This window comes from Nelumbo lutea, chromosome 7, assembly GCF_056320005.1.
Source record: "Nelumbo lutea isolate HS-2025 chromosome 7, American lotus-T2T, whole genome shotgun sequence".
Lineage (NCBI taxonomy): Eukaryota > Viridiplantae > Streptophyta > Magnoliopsida > Proteales > Nelumbonaceae > Nelumbo > Nelumbo lutea.
The window spans coordinates 22,822,847-22,850,412 of record NC_142690.1 but is presented as its reverse complement, the minus strand read 5'-3'; the positions used below and the strand labels follow the sequence as shown (position 1 = coordinate 22,850,412).

Genomic DNA, 27,566 nt, shown 5'->3' with positions numbered 1-27,566 from the left:
TCAGATTCGAGTCCAAATGGACTCAAATCGGATTTGAATTCAATCCAACTCTACATTAATTTTTTAATGTAAATATAATTTATTGAGTTTATTATATATATAATTTTAAAAATAACTATATAAATTTTATAATAAATCGAATAAATATTATAATATAATTAAATTCAAATTTTACTCAGACCAAATAAAGTCAAATCAAAATCCGATCCAATGCAAATAACAAAATCAACATCGATCCAATACAATTACCTCGGAAAGTAGGATAGTCAAATGAGATGTCGAATGAGATGGTGGAGTTTCAAGTATGATTGACAATAATAATATAATGGCCACGAAAACACTACAGCTGTACATCATCAGTAACATCTCCATTAAATAACAAGTATATGTCCTTGTGGACAGTGTGCGTTTCATGTGCTCAGAGGTGCGAACTCCTCTTACCTGAAAGACACTTGACATGAAAATCGTCAAGTTCCTGGTAAAGCATACCTAGTATTGAGGAGTCATACTCACAGGGTCAAACCATGGAAAAGTAGGTATACAAGTACAATTCAAATCAGGTCCCAACATCCTTGTCACTAAACCCTCTAATTAAATAGGTCTAACATACAATGAGTTTGGCTTGGGTCAGTAAAATCCCATGCTCACACCGTCTAAAATATAGCACATAAGTAGGAAGATATTCTCAATGTAAGGTTGTAAATATTGTTGGAAGAAACTTTGCACTGACTGAAGCCAGTTCTGCATTCAATACCTTGCCCCCATGAGACTAAAACCGCCTCGTGAGTCATGAGAAAAACTTTGGCTGATGGGGAGCAACAGCAGGAATGTTTATGGGCATGACACGTCAATCCATTCAATAAGGTTTTAAAGAATTGGCTCGGAACCAGAACCGCTTTGGCCACTGGTTTCTGGGCCAGTAATTTGAACAAATATGCCGTTTCAACTTTAAAAAATTAAAAATAATAAAAAATAATTAAAATAAAAAGGGTTAAAATTCATTATCCAAGTTTTGAATGAATCAACAGTTGGATCGCCAGGTAATTAGGTCGCTTACTAAGTCAATGGTTTTTGGTCAAAGACTAAACTAAAGATGAAACAGAACCAATTGCGAAGATGGTTTTCAAGCCAAACAGTCTTTTTGGTCTACATCAACGACATTTCGAAAACACTACCATTCAATCCCTTACTAGTCTTTTTGGTCAAAAGAAAATTGATGGCAATTAATCTTTTACCCACGTCCATGGTAACGTGCTGAAAAGAATTTAATGAGGGTGGTAAAAGTGTAATCCCTAAGTAAAACAAGTAAATTGGGATCCCTGTGAGGATGAAATTGGGAAGAGTGGCTGTCCTCCTAGATGTTTGTGTAATATCAATAATTTAAAAAGAAGATAATAATAAGTTATTAATAAGTGCGTTGTGGTGGTTGTCATGCAACAATCACTGTGGGTTCTTAATTCTACAGTGAGGTCTATAGGATTGGGAAGGGTGAGAAATGAATTACTGGATTTGGTAGGTAACTGTGGTGGTTTAGAGAGATCGATTATGTTGTCTCAAAAGTTTAGAGTGACTTGACACACTATGAGATACAAATATAAATTATTTTTCATGACTTCACTATGAGAAGAAGGGCAAGAAACAAAGTGAGAATTAAAATTGGAAGGGAAGAATGGGTAGAGGGTCAAAAGGAGATTATGAAAGTTTTATATTAAGGAGATGAACAAGATTTATGAATCGAGTAATCTAACTGGTATTGATAAAATACTTAAGCTGTGTTTGGTTGTAATACAATTTTATTTGTATTAGTACAAATCCTCATTTTACTATCTTTTGCTTCTTGTCTTATTTTTCTTTATTTGTACTGCAACCAAACAAAATAAACTAAACTTTGAAACAAATTAGGTCAGAACTTACATTCAAATCATTTGCACTGTTATAGTTTGCATCAGAGCAAATTTATTTGGATTGCAACCAAATACAACCTTAAGAACATATTTCTACTGATATCATGAGTGACTGAAAAGAGATGTGTCCATAAAGAAATCAAAGAAGCTTTGTTTCAAATAGTGCCTAGGAAAGCCCATGTCCAATTAGTTTTCTAAATCTCTTTATTCAAATAAGTGAAGGGAGGGAACAAACTTACATAGAAAAACTGTATTGAGTGTGTAAATTTCTGGACCATAGGAGGGGCCATGGCTCCCATGGATCCGCCCTAGCTCCACTCCTAGGTTAAGTATTTTTATTTTTTTTTTCCAATCCAATTACCTTCTTAAGGAACCATTTGACCTAGCTGTTGCGTGAGGTCAATAGGTTTTTCTTCTCTCACAAAGGTGAAGTTTAACCAAGTGGTCTGGTGCTTGATTCTCATCGCCTTCATTATAACTAATTAAAGGATAAATTACAAAGACCCCCTATACTATAGGGTCTATGACAAAGACCCCATGTACTTTGTTTTGTGACAAATACCCCCGTACTATGGGATCTATGCCCCCTGTACTTTGTTTTGTGACAAAGACCCCACCGTACTATGACAGTGAGACAAAGATCCCCTTCCATTGAAATCCATCATTATAATATTTTTTAATCCCCATACTACCCCTATAATAACTATTTGGAGAAAAACACCGTTAATCTTCCCTAATCTCATGATACATGAACAGCAGTGACGGTAGCTGTTGCAGCGGCAGCGGACCTTCCGAACTCCTCCCTCTCTCTCTCTCCTCCGATTTCTCTTCTTCCCCTTCCCCTTTCTCTCCTCCCCTTTCTTCTTCCTGATTTCCTCTGTTTTCCGTTCCTTGCAGATGAATGATCTGAGTTTCGTAGTTGCAGAGACACCAACGTTGGCTAGGAGCTAATGGGTTACTTGTCAAATTTGCTATCATTCACTAGATTGCCTTATCCTCTACTTCTTATATATGCTAAGTACTCCCATGAGACAATTCCGAAAAGGTTAGAAGGAGATCACTGGATTGAAGACATAATGTATGTGACTAGGCCAGACAGCTTCCCGGTTCCCTCTCTCTGCCTCCACCTGAAGGACCCAATTCGGGTTACATTGTTATTCAAGATGAGGAGTCTGTGGATACATGTTGTATCGGATTGTGTAAGGACTACAAACTTCGAGATTTGCCATTCCTTCAGAACAAGATGCTTACAGTCCGACATGTAACAGGGGCTGGGGAGTACAGCTCGGAGAGCCATGATGATGCCTACTTCATCCCAGTTCTTAACTAGCCGCTGTCTTCCAATCCATACTATGTCATAAAAGCACACGGGAGGCACAAAGGGTTTGCCCTTTTATCCCTTACTACTTGTCATATCTTCCTCTTTTCCTCTTTTAAGGTTCTAAAGGATTTAAATTTGTTCATTTTGGATCAGTACTGCTTTTTTTTCTCTCTCTCTCTCTTTTTTTTTTTCTTTTTGATTGTGCTTCAGCTATTTCTGTAGGTGCGTTAGTGATGTAAAACCAAAAGCTTTGGATCATCAATACATATACCAACAATTCGAGATTACACTTTGGCAGGGTTTCTGTGGCCCCAGTAGAGGTGGTTTTACTGCCAAATCTGTAGCTCCAGATGGGATTCCTCCACAATTCCTGAGGAGAAAAGGATGGGAGGTTTATGCCTCAACTCCAAAGCATTACCAGTTAGGTGAAGCTCAAGGCCTTGATGCATCTCTTCGAGCGCATCTTCCAGATTTGGACTTCACACCAGAGACCAAGATTTCTAGGACTGTGATTGTGGGGAAGTGGTACAGTCCTTTCAATCCTTTCATGTTCATAAAAGAAGGAGATAATCCGAAAGATCAAATGAAGAGATCAATGTTTTACGAGGTAACACTTGAGCAACAGTGGGAACAGATTTATGCTTGTGAGAATATTCTTAGTGAAAGCAATACAGTGGCTATCGATGTATACGTTCAGAAGGAAACGTTTCCGAAACAGAAACAGAAAAACAACAATTTTCTATTTCACCTGCAAGGAAAGGAAAACAGAGGAAATCGAGAAGAAGAAAGGGGAAGGGAAAGAAGAGAGATCGGGGGAGAGAGAGAGCGAGGATTTTGGAAGTCCGCCGCTGCTGTTCGTGTATCGTGAGGTCGGGGAAGATGAATAGTGTTTTTCTCCGAATGAGGCAAGGATGGGGACGATTTCCCCCCTGCGGGGATGGGGATGGAGAAATTTTCATCCCCGCCCCAGGGGGACCCCGATCCCCGATTCAATATTTAAACATACATTTATATATTAATATTTTAAAAAATATAGTTGAATATGATAGATTGAGAGGAGCTGGAAAAGCGAACAGAAAGCATCTGATGGCCGAGTCTCTTGTTTCCACTGTAACAAGGCTTGGTGAATTTCTTATCCAAGAACCAAATTTCTTGTCTGAAGTGAGAAGTCAAGTTGAAGGGCTGCAAATTGAACTTCAGTGGATGCGATGCTTCTTAACAGATGCGGAGGAAAAACATGAACAAGATGAACGAATCCGCAACTGGGTTACGAGATGTTTGTCATGAGGCAGAAGACGTCATTGACGCATACATCTACCAAAAAGCGGCACGAGAACAAGGGAGAAAACGATGGAAAGGAAATATAAAAAGCTTCTCTTGCATCGTGAAAGTGGGCATGGATACCTACAGTCTCAGAAATCAATTTGAAAATATCAACAAGAAGATTAGGAGGATCTCTGAGAGTCGAGGGATTATTGAATTATAAATATAGATGAAGCAGGAGAAGGACGAGCTATTCGAATGAGATGCAGTTACAATTATTTAGACGGAGTTATTCACATGTTATGGAAAAGGATGTGGTTGGATTCGAGGAAGACATGAAGATATTGCTCAACCGATTGGTTCACAAGGAGGAACAGCATCTCCATGTGGCCTCCATTGTTGACATGGGTGATCTAGGTAAGACTACTCTGGCCAAACAACTCTATAAGCAATTAAGCATGGGCTTTTCTATCTCAACAGTGCAGAATTAGAAATGTTGTACAAGAAATCATAGAAAATGTTAGTCAACCATCTGATGAGGAGAAAGAGAGGATAAGAAGTAAGAAAGAGGAAGAGTTGGTGAAGAAGCTCTTCAAAAACATTGAAGAGAAAAGGTGGAGTAATGGCTATTAAAATTAATATTAGCAAAGCATATGAAAGAGAATAGTGGAGTTTTCTAAAAGAAAGTTTTGATTAGATTTGGCTTTGGGCATAGGTGGATGGATAAGATAATGCATTAATTTCACCACTATTTTGTATCAAGTTTTAATAAATGGTTATCCAAGTAGGAAATTTACCACTTTAGGGTCTCACGCAAGATCAATTAATGTCCCTTTAACTTAATTGGGAAAGAGTACAAATAGAAATATGTACACTGCAAATACATATAAAATAATACAAAACATAAGGTTTTACACTCTACAAATTTGTATTTGTACTCCTTCCAAATTGAGCATTTACATCTTTTTTTGCTCCATTCTAAAGTTCTTCAGCTAAGTTGTGGAATCTTTCTCAATAGATGTAAAATGAGCATTGGTGTCAGAACTTTTATAAGAATAGTCCTTACATCTCCCATTTACATTTGTTTCTTTTCTTCTCTCTCAACAACTAGAGATACAACAAAGGGGTTCTTTCCTCCTCTTAAAGGGATTTCTCAACTTGAAAGAGAAATAAATGAGAGAGAGTGGGGTCAATGGCTGAATGTTAAAGGGATTTCATCATCTTCTTCTTCTTTCATTTCTTTTTTTTTTTCTTGAAGAGATTCGTCATTTTAACTAATGCTATCAGAAACCAGATTTTGAGATTTTCTTCTATAGAAAAGACAAAGGGTTTTTATGCACTAACGATGAAGGGTGATAGTGTGCGATCTGGTCGCTCCCTGCTAGAAGGTAGCTTGGACGTCAGACTAGCTACGTGACCAAGTTGAGCTACAAGGCAAGAAGATCAAAATGATCTGAGGTGCTTTACCTAGTATGAGCACTCCGATGCTTAACTTAGCAAAGGAGGTTTGAGAGAGCTGATAGTTTTAGAATAATAGAATGCGAGAGCTAAATCGCCCATACCTTGTGATGTTGGAGGCAAAGCCTTTATATAGGGAAGCTACTGTGGACCTTACAATGCGTGTCCGAGATCACTGGCCCATCTAACCTAGAGTCAATTTCGCACCCGAAGATGGACTCTAAGTAAGCTGATAAGGCTTATCCAGGCCCATCCAATTTGGATAGAGTAGAGATAAGATCCATTGACATGTGTTGTGATCTCGGGGAGATTAGAGATAGTTAGCTTGTTTCTAGAAGGAGGATACATGGCACCTCGGCAAGTCGGTGAGTGTGGCGAGCTCCTTAGGCCCTGGTCTTGGTTGAGTGACCTGAGGTGCCCAAGGTAACTAGGACTGCTGAGGTGTCCAAGATTGCTAAGTGTCACCATATCATTATATCATTGGACGGGCCAAATTATCCCTCATTAGGTTTCTTTAATTTTAACTATTGTTGTGATTAGACAATTGAACCGTTGACCCAGTACCTAGAAAAAGTGGTTCCATTTCTTGCTAGTTTTTAAAACATTGCTTGGAACCAACCCCCACAGGCCAATTCTAGGGTCTAGGGGTTTGCCCTATCCAATCCGATCCAAAGAACCAGCCTTGGTTGGCCTTGGTGGAACCAGCCTTGAAATCAAAATTTTCATAAAATAAATTCTACAATGCATTGAGGATGTGAAGATTTGAGCCCAAGACCTCATGGTTACAAAAGCCATGGCATCACTTGATCATTGAGTCACTTAAATGATTTCTTTATTTTCTTCAATCTAATATTTGAATGTGTACAATAAATAGCTTAAAAGCAAACATTTACAAAATTTAAATTATAATGATAAGTTTTGGACTATGTTGTTTTTGTTGTTGTGGTTATTAGGGCAAATGTCTTAAAGTATTCCTATGGTTTAGGAAATTGATTAGCTTTACCCTAATGTTAAGTGCCCTTAAATTTCTTGACAATTGACTTGCTCTAGCCTTAATGGTTCATTAATGACCTATTTTAAAACTTAACATTACCCTTTTGTGGGCAAGAAGGTTGAGTATACTGTGTTCCACAACAGACTATGTCATGATCTTCTTCAGTCGAAAAACTATTCTATGTTCCACGACACATGAAACGCCCACTGAAGGAGTTCCCGTATTGATTTTCTTTGGCCCCCGGATTGAGCCTTATCTTCTACATGAAATTTGATGATCCTGGAACACCGACTCTGTTATAACTCTTTTTTTTTTTTTTGCAGGTTTAATTCAATTATTCAAATTCAAACCCAATTTGCTCTTGTTCTTCCTCTTCTTCTTATCTTCCATCATGTTTTGCAACAAAGTATATGGCTGTCATTGCAGATCTGGCTCAAAGCTTATTAGGCTGCGTTTGAAAACAATGCAAATATGTAGAATGTAAAATGGTCTATATAAATTGTAAAGTTGAGTTAATTTTGCATTGAAAACTTTATCTTCTTACTAATGGATGCAAACACGAATTCTAATAAAATATATACTTTTTTTATCAAAAAATTCACTTAAATACAAATTTACTTCTTTTTTATTAATGTACTTTTACATCTTATTATCAATATAAATATAAATTACTGTCATTTATCAATAATGCATAAGTGTAGTATTACCAAACACCAAACACAAACAAACAAAAGTGAAGCAGAGTACAAATTTACCCAAAACTCCATTTGCATCGTTTGAAAACGCAGCCTAACTTTTTGTTTGCAATCGAAACACACCACACAAACTAGGACTAGTCCAAGGAGGGTTTTTACTCCCTCTCCGACGCCACCGTACGTACATTTGTCGTCTTAGGCTCCAGCTCCTCGCCTCAGCCTCCCATGCTAGCAAATGTTTCCGATGTGATCGATATTTCTACAAAAATAAAAATTATATAATTCTCTGAATAATCTCATTAAATTTGGTAAAAGAAAATCCATGTTTTCATATACATATACTTTTTCGTTTCATATAAGTCGAGATTTCAGCTTTTTGGAATCTCTTCTCATGAACTTGTATAAACTAAAAAGCCAAGCAGGTGTGGCCTCCATTCTTCTTCTATGTTTCAAGATTCAACCTATTTTTTTTAACACCAGAGAAGTTGATGAAATTCTCAAAAAACCACGAAGCCATCAAAAAAGAACCATTATTGTTCGCTATCCAGAAACCAAAACCATTCAACCCATTACTATTAAAACTGTCATCAGTCATAGCAAAACAAAAGCTCCAATTACTTTATCCTGCAAAGAATCTATTAATTCTTGATGGGAAGCTTTCCGCGCTTCCCTCATCGTCCTGTTTGCAAGAAACAAAGATATATAAGGATTAGGATTTACTTCTTCAAAAACAAATATGTTTTTTGAATTCCAAATATACCAAAGAATTAGAGGAGACAACTCACTGATAGATTTTCCTGTTGCAAGCACCAAGTTCACCAATCATCAAAGTGATTAAGAGAAGCCAGATTTAAACCAGTAAGGCCTAGGGGGGGCTTCCAAACCATGTTGTTCTAGCATGGTCATAGGCAAAGAGGAGGATGCTTTCCTCTTCTCTCTCGCAAATTGGGCAGAGGGAATCCTAGCACATGTTTCTCTTCCTAAGCACTTTCTTCACTGTTATGCTAATCTTTTGAGGAACTTTTGAGGCCCAGGTCTTCTTCCACAGGTTTGGGGTCATAGGATTTGGATTGTTTACTCCACATTGATCTTTGTTTAAGCTAACTGCTAGGTGGTAAGCCAATTTCATAGGAAAATTTCCTTGAGTCTTGCATCCAGATCAGCTTATCTTCCCCTCTAGCTCTTGGAAGGTCCTTGTTACAAATTAAATTTGCAGTGGCCTGGTCAAACATGGAGTGAACAATTCTTTCTTTCCCATAGTTGCTTTGTGGGTCAATAAGATCACTGACCCACTTGATTTGGACATTTCTTGGTCTTGGATCCATAGGTTTGAAATGGGGAACCTCCTGAATCCACGGATCATCCCAAATCCCTAGACCCTCACCTTTTGCTACACACTAGCACGCCCCTTCTCTAATGAGGTCCCTTCCTGCTAGCAAACTCTTGAAGCCCCTAGAACAATTTCGAGGGGCAGACACATTCCAGAAACTTTTCCCATTTAAATTCTTCCCTTTTATCAAATTTACCCATAAATTTCTTTCTTTTTTTTTTTTTTTTGTGCAGAACCTCCATGCTAATTTTGCTAGAAGAGCAAGATTAAACAAGTATGGATCTCTGTAGCCAAGACCACCATGAGATTTACTTTTGCAGATCTTTGTCCAGCTAACCCATCTAATTTTCTTCTGATTTTTTGTTTCCCCCCACATGAAAGCTCTTTGGTTTTTCTTTAACTGACTACATATGGATTTTGGTACCAAGAAACAGGACATTACATAGGAGGGGATTGCAGTTAGGACTGCCTTTATCAACACTTCTTTCCCTGTAGAAGAGAGGAATGAGACCTTCCATCCATTTATCTTACTTTCCATTCTCTCCCCCAGATAATTGAACAAACTCTTATTTGATCTACCAAAAAGGGAGTTCTAAGTGCTTTGATGGATTGGCAACTTTTTTATTACCCATAACTCTTGTAATTATTTTTTGCAGTTTTGGATGCAATCCTGGAGAGAAAAAAAAAAAGTTCGGATTTAGAAAGATTCACCTTCTGCATGGAAACTTTCCATTGTTCTTCTTGACCTCCATTATCATTCCTCCCTCTGAAATGTTTGCTCTTGAGAAAATATAGGAGTCATCTGCAAAAAAAAAGAAAAAAGAAAAAGAAAAAGGTAATAGCAGGACTATTATGATTAATTTTAAATCTTAAGAGTTGCCTAGTAGAGTGGGCATGATTCAGAGCCTGAGATAGGACTTCAGAGACAATTAAAAACAAATAAAAGATAGGGGATCCCCCTGTCTTAGCCAGAAGGATAGAAAGTTTTACTGGGGCTTTCATTTACAAGGACTTGAAAGGATGTTGAAGAAATGCTTTGTATCACCCAATTTATGAATTTTAACCCAAATCCCATCTTTTCCATAGCATTTTTGTCAAAAACCCATTTCACCCTATCATAAGCTTTGTTCTTGTCCAGCTTTACTGTCATGAATTTCTGCTTTTTTTTTGTGGTTTTCATAAAATGAATTAATTCATGAGAGTTCAACACATTATCAAATATCAGGCTCCCAGGAACAAAAGCATTTTGATTTGGACTAATTATTTTGTCTAGAATAGGCTTAAGTCTGTTTATAAGGATCTCTGCTATGGTTTTATACAAAGTGTTGCATAAACTTATGGTACGGAGTTGGGTTGCATCTTTAGGCCTTTTACACTTAGGGATTAGGGTTATAAAAGTTTTGTTAATTTCCTTTTGAAGTATCCCTGTCTGGAAGAAATCTAGAACTGCTTTTGTGAAATCTGGGCCCACCACATCCCAGTATTTTTGAAAAAAAGGAGTTGGGGAAACCATCTGGTCCCGGGGCTTTGTAGGGGTACATTTGAAATAGTTCTTATTTTACTTCTTCCACTATGTCCCTCTACGGTCCCAGGTTGTCCTCACTGTTTACTACCCTTTTAACATAATTGAGAATCTCCTGATCTTCTGGCATTGAGGAATTAAAAAGTTCTTCATAATGGTTTACTAGCAAATTGCTTACCTGATCTTGTCATTCAAGTTCCGCATTCATCCTTTAAGGAGATAATTTTGTTTCTAGCTCTTCTTCTTAAAGTTGCCTGATGAAAGAACCTTATATTTTTATATCCTAGCTTCAGCCAATTTTGTCTTGATTTTTGAGCCCACAAAATTTCCTCTCTTTTAAGCTCCTTATCTAGTAGGCTTTCTAGATGATTGACTTTTGGTTTATCAAAGGAGCAGCCCAGTTTGTTCCTTTCTTGGCTCAGCTCTGCATGGAAAGCACTTTTATTAAATTACTTTTATAAAAACAATTTTATGAAAGTACTTTTATAAAAACACTTTATAAAAATACTTTTATGAAAACATTTTTATAAAAATACTTTTATAAAAACACTTTTACAAAAGCACTTTTATGAAAGTACTTTTATAATTATTTGTATAAAAGTACCTTTACAAAAGCATCTGTATAAAAACACTTTTATTAAAAATATTTTTTATGAAAGCACTTTATAAAAATACTTTTGCAAAAGTCGTAAAAAAACTTTCTTAAAAGTACCTTCATAAAAGTGATTTCATAAAAGTAGTTTCGTAAAATTCAACTAGGGATAATTTTATAAGTGGCATTTTAAAATTCAACTAGAGATAATTTGAAAGAAAAAAAATTGAATAATATAAACACTTAAAAAAAGCTGAAATTTTGATCTTAAAAAATTAGCCCTTATTTTTAAAATAAAAACTTATTTTGAACTTATTTTCCAAATACCAATAAGTGCTTAATGGTCCAAATAAACACTTATTTTTAAGCACTCCCAAACATAGCCTTAATGAAACAAAAATATAAGAGGGATTCTTAGGCTGTGTTTGTTTCAATGGATGGTTCATCAATGTAACACTCAATCGATGGGTTTAAAATTTTAGTGGAATGTTAGACCTTTTTTTGTGTAATAATCAATGTAAATGTACATTGATAAAATTGATATATGATTCACATGAATTAATGGAGGGAAACCAATGGGAAGGTTTACATCGATTTTCAATATAAACTTTACTCAAAAAATAAATGTCGTAAAACTAAACTTTCATTCTTTTTTTTTTTTTGGCTTTTCTTTCCCTTCCCTTTCTATTTTTCTTTTTCTTTTTTTTTTCATTTTATGAGATGTGCTGAGGCACATGAAGCATACACCTCAAGCACGACTTATAGGTGTACATCTCAAATGTGTCGATGCCTCTCCTCTGGCCTGCGCGTCAACACACAAGCATACGCCTCCTAGGCCTTAAAACACTGCCTAGAACATAAAATAGTAACAAAGGAGATATCCTAGAAATAAAGGTAAACTTAATTTTCGATAGAACATCAAAATCATAAAGTCATAATCCACCAATATTCTAATGGAGAACTTTCGTTGTAACAACAAAGTTGCAAGCTCAACTTTTCATGCCTATCCAATGGAAATGATTTTATCTCTTTCTGCCACCACGTTCCCTTAATGAGAGTGCTAGTGTTTCTCCTGCTCCGATGTTGTAATATGCAAGTGACAAGTTGTCCTTGAGAAACCCAGCTCTTCCACTCAGTTTCTGTTTGTTTGCAGGTAACTGAACCTCTCCTGCAATCTTCTCCTTCAGACTGGAGACAGTTTCAGATAAAGACTGGATGGTGATCTCCAAAAGCTGCCCTTTAAGATTCCCTTCATCAATATTAGGAACAGATACAGTAATGCGGACAGGTCCCTGCAGGAAAGGTAAGACTCCAATCAGACAAACAGATACAAGGATATTTTAAAAATAAATGGTGAAGAACAAACAAACAATCATCCTCATTAAACAATGTCAATTAAAAAATAGAAAAAGATCAAATACCGGATGTTGAGCCAAGAACTGGTCCTCGGGAATAAGCAGAGAATCATCAACCTTCTGCCTTTTTGGCTCCGGTTCATCAGGAAGTGGTGGAGGAGCTTCCTCAGGTGGTGGCGGTGGAGGCATTCCTTGCGGCAAGGGGGGTGGTGGGATAATAGACATAGCAGGTGGTGGAATAGGAAGAGGGACAAAAGGCCGAGGAACAGCCAAAGGAGTGAACTGCGACCCAGGCGGAGGTGGTACAGGAATACTGGGAGGGTTCAAAGAAACTGATGGGGGAGGAGGGGGTGGTCTCACCATAATTGGTTGTCCTCCAGATGTCATGTGCATAGGAGGCGGCCTAACTGATGGAATCATTGGGATCACATGAGGCCTTGGTGGAGGGGCAAGTATCCCACTACTAGTTGGCGCAGAATATTGGACAGCATTTGGTGGACGAGGAATATTTAGTAATAGTCCAGGTGGAGGAGGAAGAGGACGAACTGATGGTAGACCAGGTTTAGGAGGTGGCGCAGCAGGACCAGGAAGGGGCCTTGACTCGTTATTAATTGTATCACTTTGATCATCTCCTGAAAGATTCTGAGACATAGCCTGGTTTGCAGTACGCCCGATGCTTCCAGTATGGCCATCCCATATGACCTGCTTTGGTTGTTCCTCTTTCTTCTTTTCAATCTCTGCCTTAACAGCATTAGAAACTTCTTCTTCCGTAGTCCCAAAGATATCAGGACGTGTTCGTGCAAGACCTACAATATTTCTAGATATCTCATCATCCTGAGCAAGGGTTGTCTCTCGAATCTTGGCCATCATCCTCTCTTTTTGCTCCTTGTACTTGGGATCAATAAGGGAAATTCGCATATGTTCTGCCATCTCATTAATGGGAACCAGTTCCCCTGTGATTGGAGAGATGACAAACTTTGTTGGGTCTCTTTCTGCAGGAATCCTCTCCTCAGGTCTCTTCCAGTTCTTCACAATCCTCATGGGTGGTTCTGGTTCCTCAGGAGCTGCTTTAGCTTCTTTTTTCTTCTCATCTTCATTCTCTTCAATACTAGCAGCTTTCATTCCTTCTTCAACAAGATGCATTTCTACTTCATCCATTTCCATTTCTTCATCCTTAACAGGCTCAGCAACCTCTACTTCCTCTTCCATGGCTGACATCTTGCTCCTCCTTATAACTTCCTCCAAGGTCATAGGAGGGGGTAACTCCTCATCCTCATCATCTGCAAATTCTATAGTCTCCACAACAACAAAGTCATGCCAATCAATCATTGCCATCTGTATTCGCTCCTGCTCAATCTCATCTTCAGCTTTCTGCCTTGCCTGTTCTTGTGACCGTTCCCACTCTAGCCGATGCAAGCAACGTTCAAGAACAGTAGTCATATTGGTAACACTATTCCTCAGCTTCTCTGTCAATCCCTTTGGAGGCATCAAAACTTTTGAATAGGCATCCGCAAGTGCAGTAAAGAACATGAACATACTATGAGTTGGCTTCAGGAAATGAAACTGGGGGTTGTTAATCTCTCTACTTGTTAATCCAGTCAAGAATGATTTCCCATTTCGAGCTACAAACTGGGCAGTAAGCTTTATAATATCCAGCTCCTCACCTGTAATCCCTTCTGGAAGCCTAACAGTATACTGCTCTGCCTCAGGTGGCTCAAGCACTTTGCGTACAGGTTTAAATTGGGCCAATAGATCAGGCTTAGCAGCTGGTTCACTGCCTTCAGAAGGTGGAGCTACCGGAGCAGCTTCAGGAGCAGCTGAATCTGCAGGCTGTGAAGGTGGTTGCTGTTGGGAAGAAGCTTGAATCTGGGTTCTGAACTCTGAGAGACGATGCTGGTAATATGCATGGTAAGGATCAGAGCTGTTCAAGAAGTTGAACTTTGCATTACCTGCATTATTTGCTATAATCCTTTTCTCAAATTCAGGCCCATTTTTAGCAACAAACTGTGCAGTTTTGTCAACAATAGTCCTAATATCAGGAGGAGGATGGATAATCCCTATAGTTCTCGTGTGAGTGGCAACAGAAACAGGAGCTGAGTTTGCCTTGTTCTGTTCATCAGCAGTCGGTGCCTCATTCTGTGTCTTATCTGGGACTTGTGAAGGTGGGAGGGGACCAAGATTTCCATCTAAAGGAGGTGCCGGCAGAGGCAAGATTGGCAATGCGCCCAACATTTTATTTTTCCTTCCCAAGCAGCAAGGGATAAGATCACAGAATCATCCACGTGAATTTGTTACCTCTCTCCTCTTTAAAGGCACCAACTTTCCTCCAAACCCTCTATTCCACAACCAAATAAAAGATCAATATCTGCAATCTGCAATTCATATAATATATGCAAAATCAGATACCATCCGCCTTGACAAAGTTTGTTAGCCTTACAAAAACCATTACAATTTACAAATCCATCTAAACTACGGAGCAATTATTTAACAATTATAGGTACACCACATGGATAAACACATATAAAGTATGGACCAAAATCATGTCTAAAGATTCGCAACAAAAAGAGATCAATTAGGGTTTTCCACTTTGGTTCATGTAATGGATACTAGATAGTAATTTGGTAATAGTAATGAAAAGAAATAAATACCAATATCCCTACCACCAACAAAACATTACATAAGGAAAGCAACTCATTCAGTAAATGATAACCAAGCCAGTCAAGCTTAACATTAAATAAAGAAAGCAAGACTAGAAACAGAACACCATTGCCATGTCCCGACGGTGAAGGCTTCTATCCTCTCCTGTCTGAATCAAGAATAGAAACATTTATAACCCATTCTGACTCCTAATTCTCTTAGTTAATTTTAGGTCATGGAGGAAAGAAGAAATAAGAAGCAATGGTACCTGATTCCAAATTTTAAGACACTTGCCGCCCACAAGAAAGGATCAAGCCTGAAGGGTCAGTCCTTCACAACGGCGGGCGGCGATTAGGGTTTTCTTCTTCTAATCTTCTCAAATCCTCACTTCTCAATCAGCGGGCTGAAGTGGTTATTGAAAGCAGAAACTTGAAAAGCAGAGGAGATCTGATAGTCTGTGAGCTGATCCGCCATGGTTTCGGTTTCGGTTTCGAGATTGAAGAGCAGAGGAGATCAAACAAGGGGAGAGAGAGAGTGAGAGGGGGGGAGTCGGGGAGAGAGATCTACAAAACAAAAAAAAAAAACAGAGCGAGAGAAGACCAAATCGCTGGCTCAGCCTGTCTCCTCTCCGGACAATTAGGGTTTTATATGGGCGGAGGCATCAAGGGCATCGAATGCTCGACCTATCCGGGGAATTCACATTCTCAAATATAAAATTGTGAAGTTACTAATTTACCCTTTCCTTTTATGAAACTGGCGCTTTTAATATATAATATTTTCCCCAATTTTTGGAATAACTGAATTTGTTACAATGACAATAGTGTCCTTATGGCCTCGGCCTTTTGATCGATGAATGGTTCTATAATTATCAGCTACTCTATTTTGATAACTATATTCTAATTTTAGGCTTTTTTAGTTCAGAGGGACTCAATTTTTAGGTTTGAAAAAAAAAAGGAGCTAAAGGGATAACAACCCGGAAGCAGATGAAGGGTGCAGCGCCCAACACTCCGGGGCCGTTTCATAACAGCTGAAGTGGCTGAATTGAATGGCTTTCAGCCACTTCAGCTGTAGCATGATTCTATGAAGCCCTTCTTCTTGGCTTCTTGAAAGGTTTAGGGTCTGTTTGGGAGGGCTTAAGCTTTTAATTGAGAGTCCATTTGGGAGGGTTTTCACAAAGCAGCTTTTGTGGCTTTACAAAAGTGGGCCCTGGTGAAACACCCAAAAGCTAGCTTAAATACGATGTGATTCATCCTAAAAATTGGCTTTCCCATGAAGTTTGTTTAGTGGCTTCTCGAAAGTGGCTTAATGAAAGCAGCTCAGTTTAAAGCTCCAATCCTCCCAAATGGGACCTGAACGGGCACTCAACCCATTGTCACAATAATAGCTTTGTTAGACTTCGAATGGACCAGATGGTTGAACCAGTGGCCTGATGGCCTACCTAGCTTTCCAACTCTTGGTTAGTGGGCTAGGCTGGCCAGACTGATGACCTTTGGGTCAACCTCGAACTCATTATGTATGTGTTTGGTTTTGTTTATGTTTTTTCATTCAACGTTTATATTTTATTTGCTTGCAAAACCAAGAAAGGTAATAATTACAATTGTTTATGACAATTAGATGCCATTAGGGACCATATTAGCATAATAGTGAAAAAGTGCCTAACTGTTTGTGAAAGCTTTAAAAGATAACTTCTACAAACGGTAAGCGTGCACAAAAACCGAAGTCCACTTTTGCCATTATCGATGCGTACAGAAAAGCAAGAGAAGGGAACTGCTGAAGTTCTTCCAATAGTCACCCTGTGTATTAAAGTGTTGAATAAACACCCATAGAACCAAACACCTTGTATATTAAAGTGTTGTTTGGCAAGTCTTTTTAAAAAGTTCTTCTAATAGTCAATATGGCTAAAAGATGTATTGAGCTATTTGGAGTCTCGATTTTAAAGGCTAATACTGTTTGGAAAGTGGCTCGATCTACTAAGCTTTTAAAAACATGTTTAGAGGATGTTTATCACCAGGAAATGCTAGAAAACTTACATTTAAAACTTTCAAAAATTCAATGTTTTTGGTTTTTTGCATTTTTTTGTGCACATGTCTTCTGGTCTTACTAGCTTTTGGTTATTAAACAGAAAAAAAAATCAATTTTTAGTCTTCCAAACCTATCAAATCTCAAAAGATCACATGAAAAGACTTGCTAAATGCCACCTACAAAAGCTCATCGACTTGTCTTAACCAATGATTCATTAACCTAGATTGTTGAATTCAAGGTTCAAATTATAAATATGGTGCAACTACACATATATATCATTTTGCTTGTTTATGTTTTTATTTTTTGTAATAATATTATTTTGTTTGAAATTCACTATTTATTTGGTAATTATATCTAATTTGAATTTATTATTAAATTAAAGTAGTTAAATCAGGTTTAATTTGTAATTTAAAGGTCTTTTATTTTAATTAGGAAATTAAATTGCAAAGATTGATATGGGTTTTGCACTTTTTATAGGTAGCCATATGTCCAAGGTTAGTTTAGAGTGGATTTTTTTTTATGTAAGTAGCCATGTATCTAAAATTAGAACCTTTTTTGTAAGAGTGAAATTAACAAATTTCACTTTTTTTCAAGGTGGATAGACACTTGTTTGAAGAAGAAAGCTTCTATTTGAGAATAGGGAATACCCATTTCTTAATAATGTTTCTTAAAAAAATAGAATGCCATGTGTGTGAAAGATAAACTCTCTAATCTTAGGACTTCCCTTTAATTCATAGAATGGGACCTTGTACTAATTATAGAGCAATTACACTTATATATCATTTTGTGTTTGAGATTTATTATTTATATGGTACATTTAATTTGAGTTCTTATCTAAAAAAGTAAATGAGCTTTTAATTCGTAATTGATAATTCATTTCATCTAAAAGAATGGGACACACCAATGAAAATCTTTGTAATGAATCTTTTATTTGAATTAGAAAATTGAATCAAACACATTAGTATAGGTCCCACATCATTTTAGAGTAGGAGCAATCCGTTTCTAAGATGTTTCTTGAGAAAATAAAATGCCACTTGTGTGAAGGAAAAGTTCTCTAGTGTAAAGTACATAAAGATACCCCTACGTTGGGGGGTAGTCTCACTTTAGGGCTTGAACTTTCAAATGTGTCACTTTAGTATTCGAATTTTCAGAAATATACGTATAATTCCAACTCCATTAAACTAACATTACAATCATAGGTAAAATTACAAAAACACCCATGTCCTAACTCTCATTTTTTTACTGTTCATCTTTCCCCCACCTTTGCACTTCAGATGCAAACCGGCAACGGCAAAATAACTTCACCCTAATCTGTTCATAAGGGGTAGTCTCACATTTTTAGATGCTTACTTTGCCATTGTTAGTTTGTGTCTGAAGTGCCAAAGTTAGAAGAAAGATGAACTGTGGAAAAAGAGAGTCATAATATGGGCACTTTTTGTAATTTTACCCCTCAGTAACATTTGTTTAATGGCATTGTGCTTAAATGCATATTTATGTAAATTCAAATACGAAAGTGCTACATTTGAAGGTTCAAGCTCGAAAGTGAGACCACCTTCAAAGTATAGGGTGCCAATCTACAATTTACCCATTTATCATTTTGTATGTGTTTGAGATTTACTATTTATATGATATTTAATTTTAGTTTCTTAGTTAGACTTAAATAGAAAAAGTAAATAAATTATGTTTAATGTGTATCTGACTATGTTTTATCTGAAAGAATAGGACACACCATTGAAAGTTTTATATGAAACTTTTATTTGAATTAGGAAATTGAATCAAAACACATTATTAATATGGCCCCATGTCTTTTGAAGTGGGTATGTTGTTTTGATAGGTAGTCACGTATTTGAAAAAGTTAATACTACTCTCTTTTTTTTTTCTGAGAATGGGTATACATATGTTTTAAGTAAAAAACTTTAATTTAGAATTGAAATATTTTTGAGAAAAGTATTGATCCGATGAAATATTATTGAGAATCGAATGTATATACTTTGAACAATTTTTATTCAACCGTTCATCAATTTGACGCATTCAACTAGTTACTGTTTTTTTTTTAACACCGATTCAATTTTGTCAGCGTTTGGAAAGAGAGTGTAATTATGATCGACGTAAAACTCCACTTCGGTTTAATTTTGCGTATGTTTGGATGAAGTGGGGTTTACGTTGATAGTCAATGTAAAACCTAAACGTAAAGTTTTACATCTGATGGAGGGTGATTTGGCCCAACCTCGTAATAAGGGGACATGTGTACGTGACTCCACATGGGCGACAACTCAGCATAGCCAGCTCGCTTCAAGGTAGTATTTCACTACCCCGAGCTAGGGATCCTTCGAACTGAAATCATCCCGAGCTAAGAGCACTCATCCCAAGCTAAGGGCACCTCGGCACCAAGTCGCGGCATGAGTTTATAATTCAGTTCGGGGTATATGACTCTTAGCTCGAGAACATCAATTCGAGGTAGAGACCAGCTCATGTACACCGATCTACCCTCAACATAAACCCGATAATCACTCTAACGGTCCCTGAATTCTACGGGATCGTGTATCGTGACAACTAAGCACTATCTCCCTGTCCGATTCGGGCGGAAGTGATTAGCCTTATCAACTTAATAACGTTATTTCCAGATAACGCAGAAACGAACTCTATCATGGCAAAGATCACGGAACTACTCCGAAGAGCCCGTGAGGACTCCATTATATAAAGGCCTCCCTCTTGGGGCCGAAAGGTCCATGTAATCTTTGCCTTCTAGCTTTCACATTCTGAATTTCTATCAGCTCGCTAAGTACTGACTTAAGCATCGGAGCGACCTCGTCAGGTTAATACCCCTGGGTTCTTTGATTTTCCTTGCAGATCAACTGCCTCCACCGTCAACTAGAATCCACTTCATTGCCAGTTAGGAGCAGCCAAATTGCACAGGATCAATTGGCGTCGTCTGTGGGAAGCGCTACAAAAAGCCTCTTTCCACCAAGCATTCTTACCCAAGTTTCTATGACTTCCTCCAGCAACGCCAGACGCAACGCTGATATGAACACCTCCGGGGGCCAACCTCAAGTCCCAACGGTATGTATCGGTCAGTTCACCATACCTCTCTCTGTGGATGGGGTCCCTACTCTGAACGTGCCCCAGATCACGGCACCAGTGAACACACCACTCCCCTCCACAGTAAGTGCAACCTTTGCCGAGCCGTCTGTTCACCCGGTGGCCGGACATAACTAACTTGAAGATCTGGTACACTGCATGCGAGCTATGCAAGCTCAAATGCAGCAGGTCCAACAATTCCAATTGTATCAGCAACAAGTATTGCACCATGTTTATCAACAGCAGTACCAGCAGCAGTTTCCTCCACTGCCACAGAATCAACAGCCTGTTCCACCTCGACATCTGGCTATGCAGCAAACCAAGCCTCGCCGCCGCAATGAACGCCCTCCTCGCCGGGGAGAGACCTCCCAAATACAGAACCTTTAGGGGAGTCAAGCCTCATCTCACGGCAGGAGGGAGAGACAGATAACTCCTCCCACCTTGCAGCAAGTAAACAGTTTAGGAGGCACTCAGCCCGCTAGGCCCGTTTCACCTCGGCCTTCACAATTCGAAGTTCCACTCGTAGAAAATCGGTTTGGCACTCTGGTCGTGGACTCCAGACAAGACCCCTCAGTCCGCAGCAGCCGTCGTCAGTAGTCCGAGCAGCTGCCAGTGAGAATGATGCTTGATAATACTGAGACTAGCAGCACCAACACAGAGCCGGTAAGGAAGCAGCAAAGGCGACGCCATAGAGCTCGTCGAGCAGTAGTCTAGAACTCCATCGAACTGCCAAAGGGGAATGAAAAGGCGAGCTCGGGGACCGTGAAGACCACTCCGCTCCTTACTGTGTCGTCTCCTCTATCTCTCGAACTCCTGGCCACTCCAATGCCAAAGGATTTCAAGGTACCTCCCTTAGACAAATATGATGGGTCGTTCGATCCAAACAACCATGTAGACTCATTTCAGTCTCAAATGCACTTGGTCAGAGCAGATGAATCCTGCAAGTGTGTTGCTTTCTCCACAACTTTTAAGGGAGTAGCTCGCACATGGTATAGGAACCTTGCGCCCGAGACAATCAAGAGTTGGGCGCAGTTCATGCAAATCTTTACCTCACATTTCATTACTAGTAAGAGATGGCTGAGGTCCTAGGAAAGCCTCCTCGGCATAGTCCAAAGATAAAGAGAATCTATCCGCAGCTACATCAAGAGGTTCAATGATGCATGCCTGCAGATACTTGACCTAAAAATCGCAGTGAGGCTCACAACAGTTAAAAGAGGCATCACACACAAAGAATTCAAGTGGCACGTGGTTGCCAGCATGCCTAAAGATGTAACTGAATTCCTCAAGCTCGCGGACCAGTTCATCGGAACAGAGGAAGAGATGAACTAGAAGAGTGAGATTCCACCAGAGAAGAAGAAAAGAGAAGGTGAGACCTCAACTAATGGGGACAACAAGAGGAAAAAGGAAGAGCCAACTCAAGGAGGAAAGGTAGATCAGCTTTCCTGAGCTCCCCAAGCTGAAAGAAATTACACTCCCCTGAACGCGAAGCGAGCAGAAATCCTCTTGGCAATCAAAGATGCTTCTTACATGAAGTGGCCACCTCAGATGAGAGGAGGCCCGAAGACCAGAAATAGAAATGTATATTGCCATTTTCATTGAGATCACAGTCATAGCACCAAAAATTGTAAAAACCTCCGCGACGAGATAGAAGAGCTCACCCGTCGCGGATATTCAAAGAATTTTGTATTAAATGATAATAAAAATTAGACAAGTCGATAGGGGAGCAAAATAGAGACGCTCCCGAACCCAGCAACAGGCAAAACGAGCAGCCGCAGAGATAGCTACCTGAAGAGAGGCCAGTTCGTGGGATAATACATATGATCACTAGCGGATCAATTGTCGCGGGCTGCACTTCAGTCGCGGTTATAAGAACAGAATCCTCCAAAGCGGCTGAGGTTATAAGAACCCATTTTCTTCACTGAAGACAACATGCACGGAGTCCAGTACCCCCACGATGACGTGCTCACCATAAAGATGAGAATAAATGACTTCGAGGTGAAGCGCATCCTAGTCGACTCCGGCAGCTTGGCGGACATTCTATTCAAAGATGCATTCGACAAGTTGCAACTCCAGGAGAGCGACATCAAGCCCACGAACATTCCCTTGGTAGGCTTCAGTGAGAGGAAGTCCGACCCCTGGGAAGAGTTACAGTACCTGTGGGTACCTGGCCTAGCATAGTGAGACTTGATTACACTTTCTTAGTGGTCACAACTCTCTCCTCATACAATGCCATAATAGGTCGGCTTATCACCCACGCTCTATGCACAGTGGTGTCCACCTATTACTTGGCAATGTAGTTCCCACGGACTTTGGAGTTGGGGTAGCGCGAGGTGGCCAGCTCGAATCTCGCAAATGCTACGTCGCTGCCCTCATCGACCGTTTGGTGGACGCAACCTCAGGGCACGAGTTGCTGAGCTTCCTAGATGCTTATTCGGGCTACAACCAGATCAGAATGGACCCTGTCGATGAGAAAAAAATGGCCTTTATAACCGAGTTTGGCTTGTACTGTTACAAGGTCATGCCCTTCGGACTGAAAAAATGCTGGGGCAACTTTTCAGAGACTTGTAAACCGATTGTTTGAGCCGTTGATCGGCAAAAAAATAGAGTGCTATGTAGACAACATGGTCGTCAAATCTCAATTTTCAAATGATTTAATAAAAGATATGCATTCTATTTTTGAAAATTTGCGCAAGTTTAATATAAAATTAAACCCCAATAAGTGCGTCTTTGGTGTAACCTCGGGTAAGTTCTTGGGATACATCGTTAATCGACGTGGTATCGAGGCCAACCCCGATAAAATTAAGGCAATCCTAGAAGGCTTCATGTCTAAATCAGCATATCGTTGCCTGCCTTTCTTCAACGCAATTAAAAGAAGCAAAGGCTTCGAATGGACCGAAGAGTGCCAGCTCGCTTTTGATGAGCTCAAAAGGTACCTCACCAGTATCCCGGTTTTGACCCGACCCGAGGAGGGAGATATTTTGAAGTTGTAGATCGGGTTCAACGGCACATCTACTATGTTAGCAAAGTGTTGCAGGAGCCAGAAACATGGTATCCAGAGATTGAAAAGCTGGCGTACGCGCTAGTTGTTGCAGCTCGGAAACTTTGACCGTACTTTCATGCTCATACGATCGTCGTTCTCACCAATAAGCCTCTGAGGCAAGTCTTGCTCAAACCCGAGGTCTCTGGTAGATTGATAAAGTGGACCATCGAACTCAGTGAGTACGACATCCAATACAAACCGTGAACTACTATCAAGGCCCAAGCTTTAGCTGACTTTGTCACGGAATGCACTTTTAGCACCGAGTTAGTCGAGCCCGAGCATAGTGAGGAAGCTTCAACCAACGCGGCACCTCTCCCGATTAGACCAAAGCCGACCTAGGATGAGGAGCACTAGATCCTCTATGTGGAAGACTCGTCAAATCCGCAAGGTAGCGGAGCTGGAATCATTCTGTACGGGCCAAGCGGGGTGAAACTGGAGTATGCGCTTCGGTTTGAGTTCGTCGCATCCAACAATGAAGCAGAGTATGAAGCGTTTATAGCTGGGCTCACCTTAGCAAGCGAAGTATGAGTTAAGCACCTCATTATCTGTAGTGATTCCCAACTCGTGGTCAATCAGGTCACTACGAAGCCCGTGAACCGACCATGGTCGTTTACTTAGCCAAAGTCAGAGAAGCTCTGCGCGACTTCCAATCCTACTTCATCAAGAAAGTCCCGAGGTCCGAGAATGCTGAGGTCGATGCTTATCCCGATTGGTCAGCACAAGCGACAACGCCATGAGAACCGGGTATATAGAGAACTTGCCTCGGCCTAGCATTCTCGGGGGAGCAGAAGAGGTCGCTCATGTTGCGTAAGTAGAGCCGAGGCTGGATTGATCCACTCGCAAGCTATCTGCTCCACGGGACCCTCCCTGCAGATAGACAGACGGCTATATCGAAGATCCTACACGTTCCCTCATCTGCGCTACTCACAACCTTTCAAGGTCGAGCTTGTACTCCACAACAGTCATTAGGGTTTGTGCGGTGAACACCTGTGGGGCAGGGCTCTAACCCAAAAAGTGCTATGGCAGGGCTACTATTGGCCAACGATGAAGGCAGATGCGATTGAGTTCGTCAAAAATGCGACAAATGTCAAAGGCATGCCAACATCCACCACCAACCCGTTGCCGACCTAAAGTACCTCACCAGCCCATGGCTCTTCGCACAGTGGGGAATTGACATACTTGGGCCATTCCCGCCAGCGATAGGACAGAGGAGGTTCCTAGTGGTAACAGTGGACTACTTCATGAAGTGGGTAGAGGTCGAACCTCTTGCAACGATAAGGCCATCCTCCATGGACTGAAGGCACGATTAGCCCGAGATAAAGGAGTATGGGTTGACGAGCTACCTAGCATACTTTGGGCTTATCGGACCACTGTAAAGAATGCCATGGGTGAGACTCCCTTCAACCTCATTTACGGCACCGAGGCAGTGATCCTAGCCGAGATTGAGGTGCCTACGCTATGCCTGGAGGCACACGACGAAGAAGCGAATGAGAGCGAACTACACACCAACCTCGACCTACTTGAAGAGGTTTGAGACCTCACATACATTAGGACCGCGTCCTACCAACAGAGAGTCGCTCGGTACTATAACACCAGAGTCAAGAAGCAGAATCTCCGCGTTGGAGACCTGGTTCTTCGCAAAGTTATGGTGCCTGAGCTCGGCAATGGTAAGCTCGGACCAAATTGGGAAGGACCCTACCGGGTAAAGCAGCAGCTCGGGGAAGGTATGTACGAGCTTGAGACCTTAGAAGGGAAACAGGTACCTCAAGCATGAAATATCATCAACCTAAGGTAATACTATCTATATTTTTCGAACTCCAAAGGAGAGTGGACTATGAGTCGCTCCCCCAGCCTAGGGGCCAAAGCGCCGAGCTAACAAAAAGACCTCGGCAACATAAGACCCAGTTGCCTCCTTGGCATGGGCGAACTCCAAAGGAGAGTGGACTATGAGTCGCTCCCTCAGCCTAAGGGCTAAAAGCACCGAGATCATGAAAGACCTCGGCACCATATAAGACCTAGTTGCCTCATCGGCATAGGCAAGAAACTTTCAAGTAGCCCGTGTGCAGACAGGTCGGGCATATACCCTACTATGTCGTTCACCTTGGCGTACACCATAAAATTGCCTCGAGTATTGGGCAATAGTTCGGAGCAACGACAAAGTGAGGAACCCCCCATTTCGGTTATCTAGCTTGATAGCTCAATAGTTTGGGAAAAAATCACTACAGTCAGGAGATTAATTGCACAACACTTAGCAAAAAAGTGTATTTCATTACAAAGAGTTCGTTACAAAAGGAAGGAAAAAGGAATAGATGCCGAACTCGCAGGCTCATAGTACAAAGGATTACTTGGGGCACTCGTCACTCTTGCCCGAAGCCTCGGCGGAGGAGCCAGCCTTGTCATCGGCATTGGTCTCTGCAATGTCATCATCGTCGCTCTCCACTTCCGAGTTCAAGTCTTCAGTAGCTTCAAGGGCTACCTCCTTTGTGATTAGCGAGGTAGTGATAGCACTCACATTGAGCTGCGGGAACTCACGCTTGATCAGCCACCTACTAAGCTTGAAGCCTTTGCGGTAGCCCTTCGCCCCAGCCACGACCAACTCTCCCTCGAACTCCTCCGAGCTCTTATAATCCTGGACAGCCTTGACCTTTGCCTCCTCCATAGCCTTGAGAAAGATTTATGTCCGCTCCTTGACATCCGCCTCGAGGTTCTCCACCTTGCGCTCCAAATCCGCCTTCTCTGACATCAGTGATTCGATAAGCTCTTTCTGAGCTTGCGTAGTGTTTTCCAGCTGATTGATCTTGCCGCGAGCTAAATTCAGCTCCATATGAGCCTCGCAGGACGAACTCTCAGTAGCTAGAACTTGCTTTAAGTGCTGCTCAGACTGGTAGGCCAAGGCGTGCACAGCGGAGTTCACCTGCCAAGAATATAAGTTAGTATTGCCAAGGCTACAGATACAAAAAGTTGAAGTAGAACAAGACTTACCACCATGCAGTGGGTAGCCGCCCGAGCTCCGAGCTAAGCAGGCGTTAGTTCAGCCCAACTTGCGACCTCCTCAGAGTACAAAGCTTCTTTGCTCTTTTGAAGGCTGTATTGCGGAGTTAGGATACTCTGAACTGTCTCTTCACTCCCCGAGGAAGCAACAATTGTCGCAGGGATGGGCCCCGAGGGCGTCTCGGGCGCACAAGGTGGGACCTTCTTCGTCTCCAAGTCAACCACTGGAGGCACACGAGAAGACTATTCGGGCTCAGGGATGACAGGCTCTAGAGACTCAACATGAGCTCTTTTAGTAGCTCGCTTCTTCTTCTTTCCCTTCATCCGCCCAAGAAGCTTGTCCGCGCTGAGATGCATGGGAGCTTCAACAAAACCTGGCATTAGCAACGTCAACAAGAATAAAATACCAGCTGTCAAAAATAACTCTAAAACCAAAGACGACCTACCAGGACTCAAGCCGGCCTGCCCGAGCTTATCTTCGGCAATGTAGTCCTTACAGTGGAAGCCAAGCTCCACCCACGAATGGAGTGTTTCCCTTGTCTTCAGATCTAGTCTAACACCAGAATCCTGAATGGTAGCCCTTCAATGGGTAGGAAAAGGCCACCCTGTGGGATTGCAAACTACGAAATAACTCCATTTCTAGGCCAGGATCCTATTGGGTAGTTCATGTAAAAGTTTAAAGCTCGGGAGAGGTGACAGGTAATAGGTTCGCCTATGCTCGGGAAGGATGCAGGAAGAATTCTTCTTGATCGACAAAATAGAAGAAAAAATTTCAAGGTCGAGAGGTAGACAATACTCGTAAAAAAGAGAGATCATCCCTACTACATTTCGAATTGAGTTCGGGTGTAATTGGTCTATAGTGATGTTGAAGAACTTCAAGACCTCGATGATCAAGGGATGCAAAGGTAAGCGAAGACCAGCCACGAGCTGCTCTTCAAAGATTACGATCTCTTTATGATCGTGCTCCCAAGGGAAGTTAGCTATGGGGAGACTATAGGTGTACTCTTCCCGGAGGTGGTATCAACCTATCAAAGCCCTAAGTTTGTCCATAGTCAGTGTCGAGGGACCGAACCTGTCTGGCGCCTGACCTTGATGAGAAGTGGACGCCGGATTATCTGTGGCCTCTCGTGCCTCCTAGGATGACTCCACTTCAAGAGGACCAACCTGAGCTGAGGTACCTTCCTCGGGCTCATCCAAAAGACTATCAAAACTAAACTGTGGCATAACTACGAACTGAACTAAATTGAAAAAGAAAAGCTAGGGAAGACTCACCTAGAAAAACAACCAAGCTGAGAAAACAACAAACTGGGAAACCCGAGCTAAGGAGTCTAAAACGCAACCTCTGAGCAAAGGCTAGTGAACTT

General features: G+C 40.7%; 1 protein-coding gene and 1 pseudogene across 3 annotated transcripts; one reads left to right on the top strand and one right to left on the bottom strand.

The window, feature by feature from the left end:
- Positions 1-275: 275 nt before the first annotated feature.
- LOC148845645 (uncharacterized) lies at positions 276-4,236 on the top strand (annotated as a pseudogene). The gene is made up of 3 exons (XR_016102522.1): positions 276-302; positions 2,995-3,287; positions 3,448-4,236. The product of XR_016102522.1 is annotated as an uncharacterized LOC148845645 (transcript).
- Positions 4,237-11,959: 7,723 nt separating this feature from the next.
- LOC148845644 (putative splicing factor 3A subunit 1) lies at positions 11,960-15,835 on the bottom strand. 2 transcript variants are annotated; one of them, XM_088955771.1, is made up of 4 exons: positions 15,340-15,690; positions 15,199-15,240; positions 12,501-14,806; positions 11,960-12,371 (listed from the first exon to the last, which is right to left on the bottom strand). In XM_088955771.1, the coding sequence occupies exons 3-4, from the start codon at positions 14,664-14,666 to the stop codon at positions 12,102-12,104; spliced, it is 2,436 nt and encodes an 811-aa protein (XP_088811897.1). In that variant the 5' UTR covers positions 14,667-14,806; positions 15,199-15,240; positions 15,340-15,690; the 3' UTR covers positions 11,960-12,101. The 2 variants fall into 2 exon arrangements, with proteins under 2 accessions (XP_088811897.1, XP_088811896.1); XM_088955770.1 differs by lacking the exon at positions 15,199-15,240 and having other exon boundaries at positions 15,340-15,835.
- Positions 15,836-27,566: the final 11,731 nt, after the last annotated feature.